At 40.3% G+C, this 26049-nt stretch overlaps 1 protein-coding gene across 2 annotated transcripts in view; it reads right to left on the minus strand.

Annotated features, from left to right (window-relative positions):
• The window catches only part of RANBP9 (RAN binding protein 9), a 38971-nt gene extending 18173 nt beyond the window's left edge, over positions 1 to 20798 (minus strand). Inside the window, exons 1-3 of one of the 2 annotated variants that reach the window (XM_040546383.1) lie at positions 20629 to 20798; positions 12496 to 12607; positions 833 to 885 (exon numbers count right to left, since the gene is read on the minus strand). In XM_040546383.1, coding sequence (XP_040402317.1) covers positions 833 to 881 — 49 coding nt within the window. In that variant the 5' untranslated portion in view covers positions 882 to 885; positions 12496 to 12607; positions 20629 to 20798. Of the gene's footprint in view, positions 1 to 832; positions 886 to 12495; positions 12608 to 20056; positions 20224 to 20628 lie in introns of those variants that run through there. The other variant, XM_040546382.1, reaches the window with a different exon arrangement.
• Between the last annotated feature and the right edge of the window lie 5251 nt (positions 20799 to 26049).

Below are 26049 nucleotides of genomic sequence, written 5' to 3' on the forward strand. Positions count from 1 at the left end.
GTTAAGAAGCTTCATATTGTTGCACTATTCTCAACAGAATTCACAGCAAAGAATTTTAGTCCGAGTTCATTTTAAAATATCTATCTACACTTAATACTCATACTCAAAATAAACTTAATGCCACCCACTAATAATTCATTACCCTTAGGTGAGCTAACAGCATAACCAGGACTTGCTGTTATCGTAAGGGTTTCTTTCCACCACAGCGTTTGGGTGAGAAAATAATGTAAAAGAGACAGAATGCAGACACACACAGGTCAATTCAACATGATTTTATACTTGGTGAATAGTAACAAATTTAAAAAAAAAAGCTTTTTTTTTTTTTTTTTAAATAAGACTGTGTCCCTGACAATGTAAGGCAATGGAAGAGTCAAAACTGTGCTATACATCCTTACTATTAAGGTTGGAAAGGTAACGGTATGGAAAATGACCAGAGAGCTCATTTCACGTTTGACAAGGAAGTTTTTACCTAAACTACTCATCTTTATCATCACAAATTCAGTTTACAGAGCAAGGAAATGTATAGCTTCATTTTTTTTGAAACAGGATTACATTTTTAAAATGTATTTGTTTTTTAAACAGTACCTGCAAAACGCTATCAATAACACTAATAGTTGAGGCCAGTGGTACAGGAGCAAATACACAGTAAAATGATAAAAAGCTAAACTTTTTACCTGCAAGTTTTACATAATACAGATACATAGATACAACACAGAGATAAACGCTATGCTCCCTGGTGCTTACCAGAACCATTTTATCAAGCTCAAGCATATTTCAAGCCAAAATTAACTGTATCAGTAACTTAACAAATGTAATAAATACTAAAACATACCTGGTAACCTATTCATGTTCACACCCTGTGCTGAAAGCCCAATTCCCATGTAACTGTAAAAACAAAAGAACAGAAGAAATTTACATTTCTTACAAAAATGCATACATACATGTGGGATGCTGTCAAGAAACATTGTGCTGATTAACCATACACCAATTAAGCAACTAAGAGGTCCTTTAATACTGGCACAACAGCAAAAAAACTGAACAGAAAAAGTCACTCCTGGTACATATACTAAATTTACTATAGAGGGAATTTCTGTCTTTGAAGGGGCGGACAACTTTCTTTTCTTTCAAGCATCCTAGGTTATCTATAAAGAATACTGATGGTAGCCATAAAGTTTAGAGCATGAATGAAGAAAGTGGCCTAATCACATCTTCATTCAATGTACCTAGTCAGTTCTACAGATAATCTGGAATGCGTAACAAAATCTGGAATGAGTTTACAAAATACATGGAAAACTGTGCATAATTTCAGCAATAAAATCCATCTTTGCATGACAATTATGGAAAGTTCAAACAAAAACGTTAAAAGCCTGGGTCATGGAGCAGTTACTATCTCAAGAAACTTACCAGTAATGTTACTTAGCTGTTAGAAATCTGTTGGCAAACTGAAGAGGGAAAATATCTTTGTTCTACTGACCAGTAACCTCAATTCTAAACAAGTTATTGCTAGGTCATTCAAGTCCAAAAAACAACTTTAAAAAGAGCAGTTTTAATAAAGTCAGTGTCCAGTACAATTTTTTAACAATTTAATAGCAAATAATGGAAGGTCAAAATGAATAATTCCCTCCTCCCCCCCTCCAATCACACTATTTCAAGTTAGTGAAATCAGTTTTACTTCTGCTGGTTAATCAAAAGTCACTTCATGACCAAGATGACTGGAAACCAAAAGAAAAACACCACAATGAAAAGGTAGGCTTTTATTAGCATCCCCAAAACAAACAAAAGACCCTACTAACTAAAACAAACATCTAAACATAACCTAAGCTTAACATTTCGTAGATTATCAAAACATGCAAATAATGGTGACACTAGTTCAAATTAACACAGATTTGCCACAAAGTGCTGAATAAGCTGTATAAAAAAATATTCCACCATGCCAATTTGAAAATACTTTACAACAAGCAGCATGACCTTTGTATTCTCATCTAGTAAAACTGCAATTTCCATGCAACTATTCTACTAGTAAACACAATTTAATCTGCTATTTAAAATGTTCCACATAGAATGAAACTGAGCAGGAAAAAACAAAGGTCCTATGCTTAATTGTGTAAAAAGGATTTCTGCTTTTTATATTGATCACCTTCAATGGTAACCTTACCTGCTTCTGTGTTTGATATCTACAAAGCCCTCCTCGGACAATATTAACTATGATACCCATCTTTCTCATCCTCCAACATACCAACAATGTGAAATAGAACCTCAGAAACATACGCTACTGATACTACGTTTAGAGATACTGAAGAGCTGAAGCAAAGGGCAGCAGACAAAAGGATTAGTCTTTGCTGCACACTAAATTACATCACTGAAGCACCACTACTTCAGAGTCAACAAAGCAATCATAAATGAAAGCAACACGTGGAAAACCATATATTTTGTCTTAAAACATAAATGTAGAATTGTTATTAAGGTAGTATAGAGTTTGATGCATGAAGGATTCTCAAGTAAAAGACTGAAAATCCATTATTGTAAAGTCTCCTATAAGTAAATTTAAGCCATTTTTTTCTTTAGATTACTATTGAACACAGAAAGCCTTTCAAACCAAGTCATATTAAAAAAAGCCTTCAACACAATCCAAGTTTCGTTTCAGTATTCTTATAAAAACAAGATTGAGGTTATACAAAAACAAAATGCTAGATAGAAAATGATCACCTAAATAACACTTTGGTACTTCCTATGTTCTCCCTTAGATGATCACAGAATCATCTAGGTCAGAAAAGACTATCAAGATCATCAAGTCCAAACATCAGCCTGACCTTCCCAGTCCTATTGCTAAATCATGTCCCCAGAAGACACTGTACCACCTGAGCCCCCTCTTAACTCAGTAACAATTGGAAAGATGGACCTACTGTTTAAGATATCCACCAAATTCTATGCAGCCAGGAGTAAGGACTTTTTGCCCACTGGCTGTGACCAGAACACTGATGACAGCATCTGAGCAAGGAGAAGGATGTTTTACTGTACACATTTTTTTCCCTGGGATTCACTTAAGGCTATGTGGAATACAATACCATGCCTCTGATGAAATGTTAATAGAAACTAGAGTGAAATTGGATTAAAACATTTTAACTAATTGACAGATTTACTGTAGACACCTTTCAAAAGCAGAAAGGAATGGCTACCGTTTATGGTTTGGAAGTTAACAAAATTAAATGCTGAGCAATTAGGCTAACTTAGCATTTGTTGTAGGTGATGGTATTTAATCGCATGTTCAACAAGATATAGTTCGCTGTAAATTGAGGGGGGGAAGAACAGTATCATGACACGCAGGTTTTAGCTGCTATAAAATTTATGAACAGAAGTTACATGTATGCCAAACTGCTACATGTAACTGCTGTTTATTTTTTTCCTGGGATACTTAACCTTCATAGTTTTAAACAGACTTCTGTTTGCTTTTTAAACAAGTTTAGCTCGTATTTGCTAAATTTCAGTGGGAAGCATTACCCAAACTGTCCTACGTGCCTCATTAAGGTTCCTACCCCAGGGTTTCAGGATCAGGAGAAAACCCCTGGCAGCTATGCACCTACGTTTTCCTCCCTTAGTCCATGCTAAAAACGCAGGAGAGCGGGGTCAGCCACGGCAGCACCGTGCAGGCCCAGGCTGTTCCCAGTCAGTGCCTCACACACCCGCAGCGGAGCTGTCCCACGAAGGGCCGCGTAGGCCGCAGCACGCCATAATGGCGGCTCCGGGGAGCGGAGGTGTAAGCACCACGAAGAGGGGTGCTCGCCCCGACACGTAGCTCCTTCCCAAGCCAGGCACGACCCAGAGCGTGGTCTGAAAGACCAGAGAGGGCAAACAACGGTGTGGCTCTGGTGCTGCCTCCCTGCCCTTCTCCCGGCATACCTGAGCACGGTGCCTCCACCTCGCCTCTCTGCCCTCAAAGCCCAGCGACAGCAGGATTACTTATGTAGGCAAACAGACCGATCGGCCCAGGACCCTTTGCAAGCATTCCCTCTCGCCGTGCCTTTCGGCCCGTCAGCGGCTGCTCATCACCTCACTGACGAGCTCAAGTCTTACCTCAGCTGATAAAACCACAAGCGACATATAAAACTAGTCATGGAATGCCGACATCAACCCAGGAGAGACTGGAGAGACAAGGGCTGAAACCTGATTTAAAGCACAGCCAAACTAATATCAAGGACCAAGAAAGCAAGAGCACACACTCTTGATTTTTCATTTCAAATTTTATCTATTCTTGCTCCAGTCCATTAGATGTATTGATTGCTATTTTAATGTCTCAGCACATCCTCTATTTACATTTATCTGCTGCAAGTCATACATACACAAATTTTCAGGAACACTACAAAAACAAAGAGTTTAAAATTAAGATTCAACTGTTTACCACAAAGTAAAACTAAAGTAAATGCCGAAAATACAAGCATTATGGTATTTTTTTCCACTAATACTGAAAAGCTTGTGCTTCCCTGCACTATGAGAAGCAGTAAGCTCACAATAACTCCTCCTTAAGTATCTTAACATTCAAAGGGCTAAATTCACATTTTTGCTGGAGCCCATAGTTTCTGCTTGGATGCCTGAATAGGCTGTGAGAAATAAAAAGCAGCAGAAACAAATAGAAGGAAAAAATAGCAGGAAGGGATGGTCTACAACTGGAGACTGCTAAAATATAAGAAAAAAAGAAAACAATTCATGTAAAAGACACACAATTCTGCATTTAACTCTTCAGGAAGATCTTTTAGTCACTGTAAGGCAGGCGTATGAAAGATCTTTCAATCTCAAAGTTGGTAATAATCAGAATGCAGAATAATTACATACTATGCCCCCCCCATTCCATAAGGAGGAATCCAGAATCTCAAGAACTCTACCAAATTACAGTAACTTTGGAAAGCTTACTAGTGGCTGTAGATAAGTTTAAGTGTTAAATTACCACTTCTCTAGTTTAAAAAAAAAAAAAAGCAAATATTCCACACTTTATTTTTAAGAGAAGCAAAATGATTTAGCATAACTTTAAGTAATGATAAAAATGTAACAGCCTCCCTACTACAGAAATGAGTAAGCTATCTGCAGAGTCAAATCCCTTCTGACTTTTACAGGGCCTGTGTGCCCTATTAATGACAGTATAGCTGGCAGAACTGCTACATCATGCCTTGAAATCCAAGCTACATTGGTGATGATGAAAATAATCAAGCTTGTATCTTATCTCCTACATGCCATAAAGAAAGGAACCTAACACCATACAGCGGTAAAACCCCCGTATCCATAACACCTGTAAGAAAGTGAACTGAAGTCCAAGCACCAAAAGATGTTTATACCCATAAATAAGGCAACTGAAAACATCCTAGTATTTCAAATGCACCAAAACAAGTCAGTTACACAACAACTGCAGTTTGTTTTACTATTGAGTTAATATCATAGAAAAGGGTAGAAGTAGAAAAAACAGCAACATCTGTAAAAATTTTAAGACCACATCATATTCTAAGGGCCTACACAACAGATTGACTTGCAAGGACTTCCTCCTATAGTTTTTTTACACTGTCTTTACAGATAGTGCACTATAAGGTCAGAAATACAGCACAATAAGAGGGTATCTAAATTTCACCTTTAACAGAGCTAGTCTGCATTAAAGTTTTGTAGGAATATGCTAATCCAAGATTCTTATTGTCTGCACGATCACAATAAGATATGAGCTGTTAAATTTTTCTCTATTTAAATGTTTCAAAATATGCCATAGACAGTTTGAGTCTTTCATTTCAAACTGCAAACAAGTTTAATTTTATGGAATGTTTCCAAGGAAACAGTATTTTGAATATGATAAACCCAGGTTTCAGATGAATCTAGTTCTACATGGAGAGGGGCGAAAAAAATCAGTCAGTCATCTCTGGTAGTGTTCAAAATTGTTATTCCTGTAACATTTTCCTTGTAATTCCGATAATGTTCCCAGAGATGCTGATTTACTGATCTAACCTTCAGACAACCCTCTCAATTCCTGAGGTTGCACAATTTTTGTCTAGTGACATTTCTTCCTGAGCACAAAAGCCTTTCTGGTGACCATGCTGTGGAAAAGGGATAGCACAGACAATAAGATAATGCAAGTCAGTAAGATTATTATCTATGCGCTTTTTTATGTTATTGAACTTTCTAAGAAAGGATTATCTTAAGATTTTGCAAGGAGCAGCAACCAAGTAACGAAGCATTCTCTCGACTTTCCATATCAACAAAAAAACCCTCTCTTTTTCCAGTTCCATGTATTTCTGACCAATTAAACACAAACCTTAAATAATCCTCTTCCACATTTAGACATTTGACAACTGGAAATGAAGTGCAACTGTCTCCTATTCTCAGGTTAGAAAAAAAGGTATTGCTACAGTTTAAGAGAAGATACACTTGCTATTTCATGATCAGATCTCCTCTGGCAGCTGCTGCATTTCAAAAGGAGGCACTAATGAAGGAAAGCTACTTCGGACTTTTTTTTGTATCAGATTCTACTTCATACACAAGTACTCTGCTAGTAATGCCCAAAGACATAACAACATATAAATAGAGAGAGAGTGAGTGTGCATGTTTTGGTAACATGTGACTGTTGTAGTAACAAATAACTGCTTTCTGAGGACATAACAAAATTACAAAAATAGATCTTAAGACCACACAAAGTTTTTGTTAGATTAGTAGCATACAAAACAAAAAACAAAACAGCAATTGAAGATGTTCTCTGTTTTGTTTATTGGTTTACGCATTTGTTGTGAACAAGAACACGGGCATACTGGATGCTAAACGGAAAAGCCAACCTGCTGCGCCAGCAACATTTTTGCAATAAAGCATGGTTTCTGTTTAAAGATTTACACACGTGCTCTAAAAGACAGCAAAGCACTAGGGCTTCAAATACACATCACTCAAACACATTCAAATTCAGGCTAAACCATAGGTATGGGTGTCATGGAAACAGAAACTTAATTCTGATGTTTATTTGTTTGCTTTGGATAGTTATTTCTTATTACTTCATTCACCTACAGTCACTCAGTTCTTCATTCGCCTCACCACATATACAATGCTTACTGCAAAATACAGCCAAAACATGACTGATTGTATGGACAGGGTTTAAAAACAGCCATAATCCTACAGATGCCTATGGCCTTATCAACAACACTAGCAAAAAACACACTGATATAGTTGCACGAGTTGCTGTAGTAACATTTTATTTTAGTATAGAACACTGAGAGGAACTCACACCTGCAACGAAGCCTGTTCATGAAGATCTGCATCGGTACGACCACACTACAGACTAAACAACCACGCTCTCAGAAGTGTAAGCTAGCCTATCTGCTAAAAGACTAAAGCCTTTCTAAACTTAGCTTTTTTTTTTTTTCTCCCTTCCAGACAACTAAACACAACTCTTATTTTCATTCTTTTAAAAATGTGTCTGCTTATAGGATTTTTCATTTTAAGTGTACATCTTCCTCAGTGGCTCTAAAAGCATGAAAGACTGCTGAGAAATAAATGACATTTGTTTGTACCATTTGCCCATCGCTAGCAACTACCACTAATTGGGCCAGTACCATGACCAAAAGTAGCATTCCCTCCCTACCTGGCAGATGCTCTTTTCTGCTTCAAGTCCCTCTCTCTTATGCTGCCATACCTACTCATTAAGTCATACAAACAGTCATACCGACAACTAATTGTGCTGAAAAACAACTCAGTCTTGAGGCCAACTTTTGGAGAACGAGCTACCTGATCAGGTTTATCATGTAACTAACACAAACAGTTACAAACTGGGACAAGGGAAGAGACCTCAGTGAGTGCTCAGACTGCTTCTTCTCATGGCTCAATCACCGCAAAGCATTCAAACCACAGCTTAGAATAAGAATTGGAAGCATTCGAAAACCACTGCCCTGACTGGAAAAGGAGCGATTCATTACAAGAATCAACAAGCCTAGGACTGAAATTCCTGCAGAAACGGACGCAGTAAATCACACAAGCTGTTTACAATGTAAAATGTCAGGACAGCATTTTGCTCCTGGAAGCCAGGTGGTCAGCAGACACCCTTGATGCAGCCCCTTGTAAAGTGGAACTGGAGTATGCTTATGCCCAGTGTGCCCAAGGAGCACAAAGCAAAGCCCACAGACTCTTAACTGAGAGAGATGAGGCAACTCTACACTGGTCCAGAAGGATGCCCTGAGAAACTGCCACTAACATTTGTACTTTACATAAACTATGAGAGCATCATGCAAATGTCTTTCAGTTGTGTAAAAGCAGGAAACATTTACCGGTTTCTGAAATAAGATGTGGGGCTGTAAGGCATTACCCCTTTACACAAAGCCAGAGGAGATATATACGCGAAAGTTTAGCACATCTCAACTCAGTAAAAGGCAGCATGAGGAAACTGAAATCAAGATCTGAGAGAGACCGCAAAAAGTCCCATTTGCATATAGCTACCTAGCTAAGTGAATGGCCACCATGTCGTCATTTTTGGAAAGCGAGGAGACAGTTAAGTTTAGTATTGTAACTGATTTCCAAGTCACAAGAACAGGTCCATAGGACTTAGCACACCCTTGCTCTTATCCATTCCTAGACCACTGATGTAGTTTGGTATAATTAAGCCTCCACCCTAGAAACTTGGATGAAACTAAATCCAGAGTTGTGCACAAAAAGCCACACAACGCCTGTCTCATTCTTTTGAGAACTATATTAAGAAATTACAGAAAGAGCCTACATACACAACCTCTGGCTCTCCGATAAAGCAATTTCAAATGAACACTGTTATGAGATTAGGAAGGCCTAATTCAAAGCTACAACTATGTCTAGCTGTATGTTTTTAATTTGACTTACACATTTGTTTTGTTTTTAATATGCTTTTATTAACTGGAGATTTCAGTAGTGATCCAGGCATAATTTATTGCAGTTAATACTCTTCTTCCTACCATGCCTTCTAATCAGCACCTTAGCACTATTCCCTTTACCTACACCCATTACTCATCTGCTGTTATCATCTCTAATCACTCACATCCCTGTCCATAATGTTTCGCATGAGGCCAAACAAAGCAAAAGAATATAAAAGGAGAATGTAAACAAAGAGAGCTCCTTACACTGCAAAAGGAGGCATGAAATTAAAGAAGAAAATTGAAGAAATGCAGAACAGAAAATATTTACAGAACAACATGACAGCTGGTTAGCACTTTTAACAAGAACTAAAAAAAGTAAGAATTATTTCACATATCTGTACTGTAGCAGCACATAAAGGATCTTACGACTCTTCACACCAAACACTGTGCAAATTCCAAGACAGTTTTTGTTTGAAAGATATTTCAACCTTTTATTAAGCATCTTTCTCACTTCCCTCTTTCTCATCTGTTACCATCAGTTGTTATTTAGCCCTATCACTTCTCATTTAGTATCAAAAACCAACTTCACTCTTCATCTGCTCTGCAACACGAACCTCCATATCTATTTCTTATTTCCTACTGAGACCACCTTCGTGGTTTCTTCAGTATACCCATAACGCCTATGATCTTCATAATGAGACCATTACGAACACGTGCAAAATTAATATATTACACACTTTCAAATTCCTACTCAAGACTGTCATCCCCAAATGCATACAGAATTTAGCGACTTAAGTCATTAGTGTTATGAAAACAATTCTGTTCTTAGACAGTTACAACACGCCACACTTGAAGCCATGTCAGGTCTATGCCCTACACTACAAACAGCTGTGCTCCTTTGGAGGAGGAGGAATCAGTTTTATGACTGCTGAGGAATTATGAGATATTCAAAATCATATTCCAAATCAGAGCCACAGTAACAAAAAAAATAGATCTCCTAGACTAGGCTTTTTGTAAAAGGGTTTTGATGATTTGAGGCAAGTCATGCTAAGCAGAGTACACAAACAAACATAAATGCTGCTAGACTTGCCCATATAACATAATTCACTGATTAAATACTTTAAGCTAAGCTTATAAAAACAAATATAAAAAGTAAATGCCACTACCAAAAGGGAACCCCAAATAAACAGTATCATATTATCCACTGGCATTTATGAAGGTTGCAAGCCGTACTGAAGCTTGCTGACAGACACTCGAGTTGCCTCTGGTAGTCTAGGATTTATTATTTTAAACAATACCATAAAAGAAGTCTGTTGTGCTTCCACAGTGAGGCTCAGGTCTTGAGAATAAATGCTTTGCAACAGTAAGGGCATTTAAAGTAACTGACCATATTAGTTACAAGCTATTCCCCTATAGGTATCATCTTTGTGAACTCTGTTCCCATTACCAGATGCCAAGAAGAAAAAATTGTAAGACTATGCAGGGACCCAGCCAGGTGATACACAACAGGGAGTGAGAAAGAACTAATAAACCCTATCAGACAAACTGATTTCCGTAGACATTCTTGTATGCCCCTGCGTTATATTCCCCAGTTTACTCACTTCAGAAGAATTTATTAGTTTGAACACAGCAGAACAGAGAATCACAAGATCCGCATTGCATCTAGTCACAGACCTCTTGGTCCTGAAAGCAAGGTCTAGAGATAGACACATCCAGTGAGGCTTCACATGTCAGCTCCTGCTCTTCACCACCTAAGCTAGATTTGGCCTTGGCTCTGGTGCATAGTATTCCCTAGCACCCATATCATCTTACATAAGGTAAAAAATGAGCAGGTCCATTACACAGATGACATTTCAAAAAGTGACACTGAAGGAAGATGTCACAAGAGTGAAGCAAGGTAGTAATGTATTGCCATTGAATGAAAAAAATCCCTCTGATTTCTTAAACACTCTTGGCAGGTAACTTCACAAGTATGAGCTATGTGCACCTCACAATTAACCCTTTCAAGTATAAAATCTTGAAATTCTTTACTTGAAGGTGACTTCCACTTTTGCAGGATTGCCCTGAATGGCTTTCTGCATTAGAAGTGATTAAAAGCAACAAATAGAGGTCTAAAGGTAAAAAGTCAGAAGAGTTCGGTAAAATGACATCCTCTTCCCCGTACACATATGAGCAGCACTTTAAAAGAACATCATTTCAAAAAAGCTTCTGAACTAATTAGGCACAAATGTGTTTCAGGAAGAGACACGTGCATCACTAGGAAATCATAATACGAATCTCTACTTAACTATCACAATACAAATCTCTACTTCACTGCCAGCAACAGGCCAGAATTTTAGGTGCTTAAGAAATTAAAAAAAAAGCAGAAACAAAAAAAGTTGTTCCTAAAACTGACAGCAAAGCATTACCTGAAACACTAATTACTATTGTCGCAATTTAAAAATACTTAGGTCTTCAAACCGTGATAAAAGCAACTGCAGGTTTAAGATCTTTGCTATGAAGAAATCTCCCATAGAAAACTGTTGGGACAGAACTGATAATAAACCATCACAACCACCTCTAAAAGGCAGTGGTAACACCGAGAGGCTAATCTTTCAAAATATCCCTGCACGATACCATAACCAACAGTTTGATTACTGTTTTTTGACTTACAGAAGACCTAAAGAACACTGGAAAAATGAAAGTAAAACAGCAGCAAGATAGACAAGGAAAAGACAATGGCACTGAACTTCATCCAAAAAACTATGAAAGTTATTTTCTGTCAAGATTTATTTTCGCAACAGGACATAAGTATCCTCAACACGTATATACAGTTCTTAAGACAATGACATTTAAACCTAACTGGAACCTTGAAGCAGTACCACAGTAAATACTACAGTGTATTATTACAAAGAAGTATTGCTCCTATAGGCCTACATAGGCAACGTAATCAATGCCTCGGGATTAAAACACACTGTGCCAGAAGAAGTGAAAGAAACTGAAGTGCTCTAGCAAAGACCCTATTTGCACTTAAAGACTTTCATGGGTAAGATTCTGTCTGCCCCAGAGTTAAACTTGGCTATCACCTATGCTTCAACAAATTGGTAATTCAGGTGGATTCTGGGAAACAGCAGCTATACTCCCTCACCAACTTGTTCTTTCTATAGTGACAAAATTCCTCAAATGGATGGCGGTATGCATTCAGAACATTACCCTTCATTCTTACTACTGTCCACTAACAAGTAGCTTTAAGGTTAATTTTCCTTTTTTGAATGTATATGGCACGTGTGAAAAAGAGTGCACTGCGGAGATAAGCTTGTCTGCTACACACCCTAAACACTTTCCAAAAATTACCTACAAGTCTGTAAACCCTTGTAGTCAAAAAGCACCCTTAAAGGTAATGGCAGGCTCAAATTATGTCATTCAATCCCCAACTTCTCTGTCAAGAGAAAATAAGATGTTATTATGGTATTTATTGTGTACACTGATTTGTGGATAATTAATACTACAGCCAACTCACTTAACCAAATATCAGAGTGCAACTTCTCATGAATAATGAATTAAGCTACATGAAAAGTGTTAAGATATGAAAAAAGCACTGATACCAAATACATCTGTTGACTGAAAGAAAGATGATGTGAGACAGTATTTCATGTAATAATTAATTAATAATGCATTCAATGCTTACCCATCTCTTCCCTTACTGACAATTTTGACTTCGAAATAGTATATGCCACAGGCCGCAGGTATAGGATGTGTAGCTCGAACAGAAGCAGCATCTTTTGGAGTTTTTCCATGACCTGAAGAAGAAATTAAATTCAAAATAATGAAAATGTATTTTAAATAACTGCAGAAGATGACTCAAAAAGTACACGCACCAACTATTCAAAAACAAAAGGCTTATGAGGGTAAGCAATTTACAATATTCTAGCTAGCCTTGTTTTTACGCTAGAATATTTTCTTCCAAAATTAAGTTTCCATTGTAGGCACATGCACCGCAACTAAGCATGCTACGAGAAATTCTGGACATATTACTCTAAAAGGTTCTACTGTTATCTAAAAGAAAGCTAGGAAATGATGTTTCACTGCTTTAAGTAATACAACTGAGAAAAGCCTACCTGGCTTTAAAAGTACCGCATGATTTCCCAAATGCGCAGGGTCTACTCATTTTTATAGACTTAACAATGATATAACCAAGTTTATTCCAATGCTTACTACCACCTAGTCTTCAAGTTATTGAAAATATACTCAAATTCTCAAGTCTTTCAGAATAAACATCAATAACTCCATATAATGTATGACTTGTAATTCATTTCCACTTGTTGAATGCTATTTCAGGACAGCATTAACATTACAGCCTGCAACTGAGTTAACGTAGCTCCTACTTTTTTTTTCTTTTTTTAAATAAATCTCACTAGATATCTGCTCTGCTACAACAAAAATGCCCAATGCCTGCTCCTGTCTACCCTCAGGATGTTCAATTTAAACCCAAGAGCCACTTGCAAGCCACTAAGAATGATTTTTTCCAAATGCATCACCCTCCTCGCAGCCCTTTGTTCCAAACACAACTTGGAAGCAGGCTTTTGGCCAGGTGACTTCTTGTACCAGCGACCTGTTCAAGCAAGCCCAGTCTTCCCTGGGCATATCAAAATCCCTCAACTATTGTATGGAAGTCACGCACTGGATCACAGGACATACCTTTTTTTTTAAAAAAAAAAAAAAAAAACTAAGGTGAAAAGTACATTGGACTTTGGCAAGAGATATTTCAATAGTAAGGCAGTTTGTCCAGGCACAGGATTGTCATAGCCATACAAAAAATCCATGCAGATCCCACGCCCAGTCGCGATGTGGATCTGAGATGCTGTTTTGAGTGTGCTGTACGAATCACTCAAGCCTCAGCACTCCAGCCCACACAGGAAGGCCTACTGCACCTGGATGACAATCAATCTGCACATGCAAAAAAATAACAACCCATCTTTCCAGTGGTGTTAACACTGGAATTATTGCTCAGGCACAGATTAAACACATCTCACGTGCAGCAAGTCCAGTCATACAGCAAGCAAGAAACTGCAGAAAAATGCTAAATGGCCTAGCCAGCCAGAAAGACCAGGCACAGCTCACCTACACCTCTGAATTTCTAGCTACAGAGCCCTCTAGTGTAAATGTTGCTAAACCAGCAAATGCTTCTCTGCTGTAGAGCTAGCACCCACCACCTCTTAACAAATAACATAGTCAGACAAGGAAATCTCTCCACTTCACCGTGATTGCATTTGCATGCAAAACTTTGCTAGCACAGCAAACTCTTTAGTCATTGAGATTAGGTTTAACCCACACAGGTTTTCTGATAGAACTAGCTTGCCTCAGTGTGTTACTACCTTAAGGCAACTAGCCAGCTGCCTTCATTTTCTGGGTGTGAATGCATTGCTCACTTCAGTATGTCATTAATAAACATTTTATATAAAGATGTTTTGATCACCTCACAGGTTTTACTGTATTAAGCTTATTACCTACCTTATGCATGCTGTTTTCAGAAGTCTCAGCTAATAAATAAAGCAGTAATTTACTCCTCCATATATCTACAAGACAGCATGCAATATTTTATTGTTCACCACTGGTAAGCTTCCTCAGGCTGCGTCAACCAAGGCGATAACCAAGTACGTGATCCTACAGCTTCTGTAAGTTTCCTTGGTTTTCCAGTGCTGGTTGCTCACTATTTAGCCACTATAAATTAGATTATCATGCTTAAGTATGCAGGAATCCTTCAGCTAAACATCCACCCAAAACTTTATGGACAGAACATGAAAACTTCTGACAGATCCCTTTAATCCAGATACCTCCGATTAAATGATAAATCAGTTTAAAAATGAGGGAACAGGAAGAGAGTTTCTTTTTTAAATGTCCTTAGCTTTTTACTTTAAAATAGACTAAAAAGAAGTTCCCTTGGTTACTCTATGCATTTGACAATCTGTGTAGTTTCACTTCGAGTCAGTCTCCTTATTTGGAGAAGTCTTCCACATAGAAGGCTAAAACATTAGCAACTAGCCAAATATTATTGAAAATGTATACCTATTATGGAGGAGACCTTTTTGTGTGTGTGAAATCGCTGAGTGTTCGGAAACAATACCAGTTTAAGATACTCTCAGCACCTCTTCCTGAAACTAGTCTCCTTCTCACACCTCCCTCCCCAGTCCAGGCAGATACTTGCAAGGCCACACCATGAACCAGGACTGATTTAACTGATCTGCCTTTAAGAAAACTACCAGATTTTTTAAACAGCAGATCAGTTCCCTGATCCCATTCGCAGCCACACACAGCTGTCACAGTGCAAATAACAGGTCATCACAGGAGCAGAAGTAACAGGATACCTTACCAGCATTGCCAAACACTTCATGTGGTGAAGCAACATGCTTGGGGAAGTCAGTGCCCAAAACTACCTTCATCCCATTAAACACAAAAGACACCCTAAATTTAGATCTGCTGGCCTTTTAGTGTAATCTCATATGAATCCCATTTTACTACCTGAGCACACTGCTGTCATTTACAGTTACTTACAGTTATTTATAACAGCACAGTTATCAGCATCCAACAGTTGACTCCTTTCAAATACTCCAGGTACCTCCATGCCGTCCCAACGCACTGGTTGAGCTCTTCAGTACTACCACGCTATCTTGGACTACACGAGGAGGAGTCAAGAGGAGCTGGTTATCAGGCTGCTTTAAAACAAGAAAGAGGCTCTTTACACAGCGGGCTGCTAAGCTGCAGAATTTCTTACCAAAGGATGTCAGTGTCCAAGGAGACAACGAGCAAACTCCTACAGATGGAATTAACTAAGAAACCACACTCTGCTCAGAACATCCTTCACCTTAAAATGGCTGGAAATGGAGAGGAAAACACACCTGACATCACGTTGCCATGTTCTTTGGTAATCTGAATCCCCACTTCTTTGCTTTTGAGTACAAAGGAACTTAGACACCCAACTCTGAACTTCTGAACAGTCCCAAATGCCTGTAGTAGATTATACGAACACTGCCCTGTGTTACCTAAAGCAGAGTTCTTGCATAGTTGTAAGCTACAGTTCAAGTATTAAAGTGAATACTTTTAAAGCACATATTGTTTAACACTAAAAATTTATCATTTTCAGCATTAAAATAAGAATTCTGCAAACAGATGCACTGGAGGGAGAAGGAAAATCAGGTGCAGAGAGCTTGAGCTTTACACAGTAACCCTTGTCATAGATATATTCAATCACTAGAAATGTTTTCTACTTGGTTTTCATTAAGTGTTCAACAACTATGAGTCTACCATAAGTAAAGCTTTTTTTTTTTTTTAAACATTTTTAAGCATTCGCATTAATTTCAATTTAATCATGCTAAAGGACTAATGACACTACTTTTGGTAAAAATAATCAATCTAAATGTAAATTCCACCTACGTGAAAAAAACAACTCAGATAAAAACATATTTGGAGAGGAAATCTCAACTTTCAAAAACCTATTTCTGAACCTAAATCTAAAGTGCATTGTGCACACGCACCAAACAGTCCAACGGAAACTGCAGGAGTGTCAACCTCAAAGGTAAACGAGTTTATACAGTTTAAATCCTTAAATGAAGTTTACATAAGCTTAACTGAAGTTATTTCCAACAGGTGGTTCAATTACTTGGACCAATGAAATAAAATAGTCAAGGCCTTATCTTCTGTTGAATTCATCAGAAGTTTTTACTGAGACCAGAAAAAAAAAAACAAAAAAAAAAAGACTTGCACAAATTACTGACTTGACTTCAACTCTGCCCCCCCCATTTAACAAAGGAAGACATCTCAGAGCTCCAAGGGTGTCCAAAGCAGACATGGTGTACTGTGTCTTACACTGAGTACTGAATGTGCTTCAAGTGTTTTCTGCCAGCAAAATTGACACAAGCCTTGCCTCACTGAATGACAACACAATTATTGCTATAGAATCCCCTTTTGTTTGTTCCAGAAGTTGAGAGGCAGAACTTGCACTGGAAAATAAAATAGAATTCTTTCAGTTTGGCACCAGAGACAGTTCAAAGGCAACTGAACTGTAAATAAGTGTCTGGCTAAGATTTCCTGGCCTGTGACACATTAGAGCAAGTTCACGCAATGGCTGCTTACTCAAAATTGAGTAACTTTTCTCAGCTTTTTTTGGACAATTGTCACGAGACAAGTTAAGTGAAGTTACTAGAGGACCTTCCATGGTTTTAATCACTAATGATTTATTCTGTTTACACACTTCTGTATACAGTTTCCTTCACAGTTGCAGCCTTGGTTAGGTCTGTCTATATTTTTATCTCCTTATACTACATTGCATAGATTATTATCTACTGGAAACAGCTTGCCTGTCTACTGGAACATTCACATTACATACACCATTTATGAAGTTGTTGTTTTTCCACAAGATCCACGCAGTAATTCTGAATACTGTAGAAATATTTTTAAAGATGTCTTACCTTAATAGCTATACATTTTGTGTAATAAATGGTTTACACATAGCAGACACTGGTCTGAACCCTGTTTCCTTTACGACTTACCTCCAGCTCAGTGCTGTTAATATGACAATTACGTGAGATTACACAAATTTTAGTTTTTTATACTGTTTTTCACTTCTCCCCTACATAGATATACCACAAACAACAGTCACAAGGACAGCGTTAACTTTATCAGCTTGGACAGCTAACTGGCAGCAACACAGAAAGATACATCCATCCATTTAAAACCAAAAATACCCCTGGGTATACCCAGGGCTTAATGTATTACAGTATCACTAATACCAATACTATGTATTTCATATCCAGATTTTGACAAAGCTTCCTAATCAAGAGTCAGAATTTGTAAAAGTGTAACAGAATTACTCACTGTGGAAAGAAATTACACTTGTTCTGGTAAACAACATGCCTGTCAGTGCATCTTCCCTTCAACCACCTCCCCATGGAGGTTTTCCTTTTCAAGTAACACTGCGATTCTGAGAGATAACAAAAGAATACGAGCACCGATCCTTGGGGTTTGTTCACCCCAACAAAGTTTAAAGAGTTGTTATCCTGAAGCCAGACTATGCGATTGATTTTAAATCTTCACCCCTTGATCAATACCTGGTTTTGTGGCAGTTTTGACTTTTACGCCCTCTCTAGGATGCCTGCAAAAAGCTTCAGGTCCAAAAATGCAGTACAAAGCACAACAGCTGCCAATGGGTAGAAAGAGACATCTACTGCAGCTCACGTTTCCATACAAGTTGTCCACTGGTATGCAAGAAAATTAGAAGAATCTTCAAAATCACACAGAGAAGACCATCATTTCTCTTACAAACCAAGAAAATAAAAGTGTCACTGCTCACAATACACCAGCACATTAAAATTATGAAGCCATATGAAGAAGTGACTTTGAAGGTGTTGTTTTCCTGATTGTTCCCTGCCTCGACACACCATTTTTTCAGATGCAAGTACCCCCAACACATCCAGGGTGAAGAGAAGCACTGATGTTGCCAGAAGAAGTGTCTCCTGTCAGTCACAGGCAGGAGGAAATTACTCCAGAAAAACAATTCTATGGTCAGAAAGCTACAGAGACAGCAGGGAAAGCTTGAGAGTGTGTACAATTACCATAATAGTAAACAGAACTGATTTTCATTACTGGCTTCTTTGGACAGACCAGTCTTCTCCCTTTTCCTGGATATCTTGGTCCAGAATACAACAGATCTTAATCTGCGCCCAATGTGCGATTCAAATTTTGTTTTTATAAAGATGTTTACCATTCTTTCATGGCTACGTAGACAGCAGCACTGAAAGTGTCGATATTCTACCAGAAGACGCTCTGCTTTCTTGTGAGACCTCTACTTGCAACTGATTTGAAGAGACGACATTTCACAACACTAACCACATTTCTGCATGCTCTCTTCCCTCATTCTCCTCACTGAACCTCCTCGTTTTCTCCCTTTTATCATATTCACAGGGCTGCAGAATCCAGGGAAGGGAAAAAAGGAGAAGTTTTAGTGCTCCCCCCAGTTCCCAAGTAGTTCACCACCCAGCCCAGGTACCAGCTCCAGGTGCCAGGCTGGTCACAGCTACGCCGGGGCTGCCCTAACAGCCACCTTCATTACATTACCAGGATGAAAAGATAGGCCTCTTAAGAGGCCATTCACTCCCATTTGCAGTTAGGAGAAAGAAAAACGTATTCATGTTCTATTGGCACCTCTCCTTTTCACAGTCCTCTGGGCTAATTTAAGAACTCTTCAACCTTCATCACTTACTATTACTTAAGAGCCAGAGTAAAGGTATTTTATTATTATAACCTACCAGCTGTGCTTTATGGCTTCTGCTAGAGTACCCACAGTACTTCCTATGTTACCCCTACTTCAGAAGCACGTGGAGCCTCTTGTAATTTCTTTGAAGGAACAAATTTCTGTTTTAATAGTAAGAGAGAGGTAAGGAAAAAAAGAGATAGCACAAACAAAGCCTGAAAATATACTTCTACAATGCCACTGGCAGACAAGAGTCTCTAAGTTCTAGTTTATGAGCAAAAAGAGTAGGTCAAATGAAAAAATAATAATAAAAAAAACAACAGCAAAACAACAAAAGAACTTGATGGCCATAAAGGTATGATCATCCTACGGAAAAAAAAAAAAAAAAAAAAGCTGCAGCCACTAAGCAGCAGAAAATACAAAATGCTTCTAAAAATACAAGATCATAAAAAAATGAACAAAAGCCAGGAAATTTAAAGTTGAGGATTAAATAACATGTCCTTAGATCACTCGGTGCCTCCCAGAAACTTGCTCTATAGCTAGTCATCTGCCCCCTTTATTAGCTTTGTACGGTGCCTTAAACTTTGCATTTTAACAGAGTGCTCTGTATGTAATAATAAAGCCTCTCTATTAAAAAAAAAAAAGTCCGAGGGTACATTTAATCCTTTCACGGGAGCCAAATCCTGCCATGTGTTTGTGTTGCCGTTTTCCTCCTCTGATTAAACAGTAACATGTTTATCGAGATTTCACTTGAATTTCACCACTGTAAACTCCGAGAAAGGGTAATTGCAAGGTTGTTTTTCTCCCCTCCCATTCCGCTCATTTGCCTACGGACCGACAAAAGATCCAGTTCTTTGCAGCCAACTCAGAAGTGGTTTTGAATCCCCAACACTTCTACTTTAGGACCGGGGCCTAGAACACCAGATGTGGCTGTGTTTTTTCAGGTCAGAGCGTACGCTTCTGTTTCCAGGTTTTATGACATTTCATAACAACCAACACTTACGTTCTCCTACTGTTGCCTCTTGCGGATTTTTGCAAGCACATACGTTGATTTTTATCTTTCCTCCCAGCAGCAGCAACTCGAACCGTGAGCACAAAGTTACAAAGCCACCTTTAGGGACAGAAGCCCTATTGTCAGCCCTTCCTCCGAGCCACCCCGCAGCCAGGCCAGGCTGCGACCGGTGACTTTAATTCCATTTTTCACAGTTTAAAAATAAACCCTGTTTTTCTCTCCACTTTTCCCCTCCCGTCATTTCCGCGTTTAATGGCTTAACGCTGGCTGCTCTAACTCCGCTTAACCCTTGATTTTCTTGAGAGAAGGAAACAAAAAAGGGAAAAAAAGAGAAAAACACACTTATTTTTCCTGCTCACTGCCACCAGCGGGACACGTCACGCCGAGCCTTTCTTCTCCTGCCTCGGCCCCAAACCCCAGTGCGATACCTGGGCTTTACATAACAGCCGGGGGGCAGGGGGCGGAAAATGGGGCAAAAAGGGGCAAAAAGGGGGCCCGCTGCCCCCCGGGGGGGGAGGAGGCGGAGGAGCCAGGGGGCGCCTCGCCGGGCGGCCGGCCCTCACCTTTGTAGTGCACCCGCAGGTTGTTCTGCGAGAGGCCGATGTAACTGAATTTGTCCTTCGGGCTCCACGAGCGGGGCAGCGGCGTCTCCTGCTCGTCCACGGCCGGGTAGAGCCTCTTGAGCCGCCGCTTCAGCTCCTTCTCCTGCTCGTTCAGGGCCGGGTCGCCGTGAGGGAACGGCGCGGGGACGCCGCCCGCCGCCGGCAGGCCCACGGCCGCCCCGGCACCGCCGCCCCCGGGCGCCGAGGGGCCGCCGCCGCTGCTGCCTGCGGGCGGTGGTGGCGGCGCGGCGGTGGCCGGCGGCGGGTGGAGCAGCAGCGCGGCGGCGGGGCCGGGGCTAGCGGCGGCCGGGAGCCCCGGCGGGGGAGCGGCGGCGGCGGCGGCCGCCCCGGGGAGCGGCGGCGGCGGTTGGGGTTGGGGCGGCTGCTGCTGCTGCTGCTGCTGCCCGGACATCGCGGCTCCCGGAGGGGCTCGGGGGGCTCGGAGGGGGCGGTGAAGGCCGGGCCGGGCCGAGCCGAGCCGGGCCGGACGGAAGCGAGGCGGGCGGAGGGCGCGCACCGGGGCTGGCTCCCGCCTCGCCCCGCCTCGGCGCCGTGCGCGGCCCCGCAGCTCCTCCTCCTTCTCCTCCTCCTCCTCTTCCTCCTCCTTCTCCTCCTCCTCCTCTGCCTCCTCCCCGAGGCGTGAGGGCGGCGGCGGGGCTCTGAGGGGAGGGGACGGGCCCCCCGCTCGGTTCCATTTCCCGGCCGTGGTCACCAAAATATCCCGGCACTTCAGGCGGCTCCTGTAGCACCCACAGCCGGACAAAACCCAGCTGCCAACACAGACCCCCGTTTGGCTGGCATAAACTATCTGGAGATGTATTTCCTACGTTCATAAGTGTACCTGTAAATGAACATCTAGCCCTTTTTTGAATTCAACGTGTTTTTTGCCAGAGGTACTTCCTGAGGCAGGTGTCACAGCACACCTGAGGTTGGTGAAAAAATATTTCACATCACCCATTTTGAGATTAACGCCATCGAGTTCCTGTGCCTTGTACAATCATAGAATCATAGAATCATTAAGGTTGGAAAAAACCTCCAAGATCATCTGGTCCAACCATCACCCTACTACCAATATCACCCACTAAACCATGTCCCTAAGCACCACGTCCAACCTTTCCTTGAACATCCCCAGGGACAGGGTCTCCACCACCTCCCTGGGCAACACGTTCCAATGCCTGACTGCTCTTTCTGAGAAGAAATGTCTCCTCATTTCCAACCTGAACCTCCCCTGGCACAATTTGAGGCCATTCCCTCTAGATCTATCACTAGTTACCTGTGAGAAGAGGCCAACCCCCAGCTCCCCATGTTTCCGTGCCAAGACATTATTCACTACTCTGTTTGCTTTTAGCCTGTCATTTACCACCTTGGTAAAATAAATAATCCAAATCTATTAAAACATTACACTTTATAAAAGCTTTTACCCCTCAATGTGCTCCTGGCAGAGACTTGTTAACATCACTTTTTTTTCTGAGGTAGGATATACTGCAGACTGTTCCAGAGGAGAAAATAAATTCCTCTATGTAGAGGTATTTTAGTACTCGATATTAATCAGTATGCTATTTATTCCTCCAATGTTCTATTCGCTTATTAGCTTTTCTGACTACAGCTTCATGAGGACTTGAGAGAGCACACAGATATTTACATAAATGCCTGGTTTCTGCTTTTCAGTCGATGTAAATAAATTAGAAATTGTCAGATTTAGAAGCAGTACTCATGTTCCTCTCTACATTTAGCATTTTCAATATTGAACTTAATTCGCCATTACGTGATCCATTCTATTTCATTAGGGCTTCCTCATCATCACAGTCCCCTCTTATCTTGCTTAACTGAAATAATTATGACAGCTGCAAATTTTGCTATCTCACAATACTGTTCTCTTCCTAGATCAGAAGTAAATACAGCAACAATATGAGACCTGCTGCAGAGCCCTGAAGCAGGCTGTCATTAACCTTCTGCCATTGCAGAAACTAGCTGTTGAATTCTGCTCTTTGTTTTCCCATCTCCAGTTTTTGAGCCGCGATAACACTTTTCTTCCTGCCCAGTGATTACTTAGCTGCTCAAGTTGTCTCTGGCTTAGGGATTTAATCAAAGGCCTTTTGAAACGCTGTAAAACTAGTCCACCAAAATGTCTTTGGTTTGGGGTTGTTAAGTGTTTTGTGTTTTTTTTTTTTGTTTGTTTTGTTTTGTTTTGTTTTTTGGACTTTCAAAGAATTTCAATAGATGGATTGGCTAGAAATGGTTTTGCTTTGCAGAGTAGCCTAGTGAGGCCTAATTTCTTATGCAGAGATTTTCTTCTGTATGTTTGTTTTTTATTTATGCTTACTTACTATTTCAACCACAGGAAACATAATCTAAGAATTCCAGCAATTGAGGGTATTTGTTTGGTCTCCTGTTGGCCATGTCAACAGAGTGTCACCATGTTGGGGACAGGCCTGGACATGAGTGCAGGTGGTCAGTTCCTTCCATCACTCCAGGGTCCTGGTCCTCCAGGCAAAGGTGCTGCGTGGGCATCAGCACCACCGGTGATCCTGCCAGCTCTCCTTGGTGAACGTGGAGCTCGGGGAGAGGAGAGAGCAGCCCCCGACCAACACCATCTAGATGGCATCGGTAAGAATGAAACTCTCCTGATGGTGTAAGCACATCCTCTCCTCACAACGGAGCCAACTGCATGGCCTCGATGCCGCTGAGGTTAATTTAACTCTTGGATCCTGTGCTAGCAACTCTTTGTATTTTCATTAAGAGTGCGTTAAGTGGGCTAGGGCCATCTGTGCAAGTGATGCTGATAGCGTTCTGGCTGTCGTCAAGGAACAGAGGCAGGATTCTCCTTGGGAATCTATTTCTGTGTATGTCCTTTGTCCCCCCTGTAGGACTGATCCTCGTGGTTGCATACAAATTTAGTACGCCTGTTACAGCTGCCAACCAGCCAAATTTCCAGGCACTTTCTCTCTGACATCTAAGATCACCCACTTGTAGTGATGGTAACTGTTTGCTGTTCTTTGTTTAGTATTTCTCCTGGTTGAGTTTTTCCAGTGCATAGTTTCTTTGTAACTGTTTTGGAATTAATTTTCCCCGCTTCAAGAAGATACTTGGAAATCAGCAGTGTGTTATTTATTTTTGTACCTACTGTGCCAAATTGCTGGTCCTAATGAGAAAAGAAAACCACTGAGAAGTAGGCGATGGTATTTCAACAGTGTTAAGGTTGGATCTCTTCAAACCACCTGGAGGATTTTTTGCTGAGCCCTTTGCTATTTGGACTATTTTTTTCCTGCTAATTTAATTGCTCATATATAGGATAGGCTTGATGAACTGACAAATGAAAGGCTTGCCAGAATGAATCACACGAATTATAGGCCATCATCAGCTATTAACTTGGTTGAATCAAATGGTAATCAAGTTGCAATTTGCAGTATTACTATATTGCTGCTCACACATAACATGGTGCTTCTGTTTTTATAAAACTGAGCAATCCGCTAATAGAAATAATTTTGCCCTATGAGTCAACTATACCTGTGCCTATCTTAGACCAACAGTGATTAGAAATCTCTCGTGTTTGCCAATGCCTCACTTGTGTTATTTCATATATAATTATATATGTATAGTTTTGGTCCTTGGATAACAGTGTACATACACAGCAAGATTGGGCTTGTTTTCTGTAACCTGTTCTTACCTTTCTGGTATCTACAAGGGCACTGTGAGCTCTGGGGACCCCAAGTTTCACAAAAGTATGAACTACTCTTTCTACAAAATCACACCAAGTTTAATCTCTGTAACCCGATTTCTTTGGATTTATTTGCATTTTATTTATGACTTTAAAGTTTACTCATAGTTACTTCATGCTTTTCTTCCAAAGCTATCTGTAGCTCTTTACCATATCCTCTTTTGACAATGAAGAAGAATTATTTTTGATCATCTTCTGGTGCATGGGTTGTTTTTTTGCCCAGTAATAGAACACATTTCAACAGAAAATCTGTTCATTGGTATAGATCATAAATAGAAGATTTTATAGTCTCTATTGTCTGGGCTACTCTACAAGCTCCGTATTCTAACTAAAATGTCAAAATGGGTACAGAAATGAAATGCCCTCCAAGCTGAACAAAATGTGTTTTATTCACAAGACAAATTTATGCGGGGGCAGAATAGAAAATACGATGAGACACATTGATTTATTCTTTTTGTGGAAAAAGATATTAAACTATTACACTATTAGAGAAGCGATTCTCAGCTAACAGGTCAAGATCCCTTTCTGAGTCATCATGGATTTCTACTAAGGGTGGAAGCAAGTTGGCATCATTTGTATGTTGAAAGATAAGAAAAACCATTGAAGACTGACTGAAAAAAAAAATCACACTGGCCAAAATTTCTACAGTAAAAGAGTTTGTTTGGCCAGGTCAGCCTGGACTAAAAAGTTCTTCAGTGGTAAGTAATGGGGTGAAGTGAGATTGAAGGATGGGAGACGATGAAACAAAAGAAGAAAAGAGCTAATTGTCCAGCCTCCCTGGGCTGATGCTGTGCTCCTTTTCCCCTCGTCCTCGCTTGGTGCGTCAGCAGCCGGACTCTTGCGAGGTGCTGGCCGCTTTCCAGAGCTCTTTTAGCTGGTAAGGGGCAGGTGGGCCACAGCACTGCAACGTCTGGAAGCTGCTGCCTTGCAAGGCTTAGCAGGACGTCTTCTAGATGATGTTTCGGATGGAAATTTACAAGTTACATGCTTCTGATAAACATTGTAAAGTTCCCATTGCAAACCAGACAGTGTTTTGTTTCCAGCCTGTTCATTGGTAGGGTGCCCATTACCATAGATGAGCAAGCTCAAAGACTGCAGGCTTTCAGAAACACATGGGATGTGTCAAGCTGACCCACTTCTCGAAAGCCAGGCTAGGCCTTTGTGAAATGGCCTGTACTTGTTAGAAGAGATGTTATGATGTCAAGAATGTTTAAGTCTCCGATGGCAGTGTAATTACTGCTATGGTGTTTACAGAGAGGTGGGAGGGCCCTAGGGGAAAGGAGGCCAAAAAGGAGAACCAGGAAGTGAGATGAGTAAGGCTCTAGGAATTGCACACAGATGGAGTTTCATCGTGCTTTTTTCTTTAGCTCACTTGGCTCTTTAGTAAAATAGATGTTTGCATATGAGGAACTATTTTTTTCCTCTCTGCATCTCTCACACCTACAAACTCAGATGTTCCGCGTGCTAATCTTAGTGGCAGATTTTAAATGGACTTCAGGAACATGAAACTGTCAGGTGAAAATGCTGAGTTTAAATAATTTTTAGTTGTTGTAGCTGCTCGCAGTCCTACCGCCAATCTGTAGCTTGCCCCTTTCAAATCTGTTCTAGGGGAAGCAGGCTAGCATGAAATCCTGAATATCTGCCGAAATCTGAAATATTGAAAA

Source organism: Cygnus olor, chromosome 2 (genome assembly GCF_009769625.2).
Source record: "Cygnus olor isolate bCygOlo1 chromosome 2, bCygOlo1.pri.v2, whole genome shotgun sequence".
NCBI lineage: Eukaryota > Metazoa > Chordata > Aves > Anseriformes > Anatidae > Cygnus > Cygnus olor.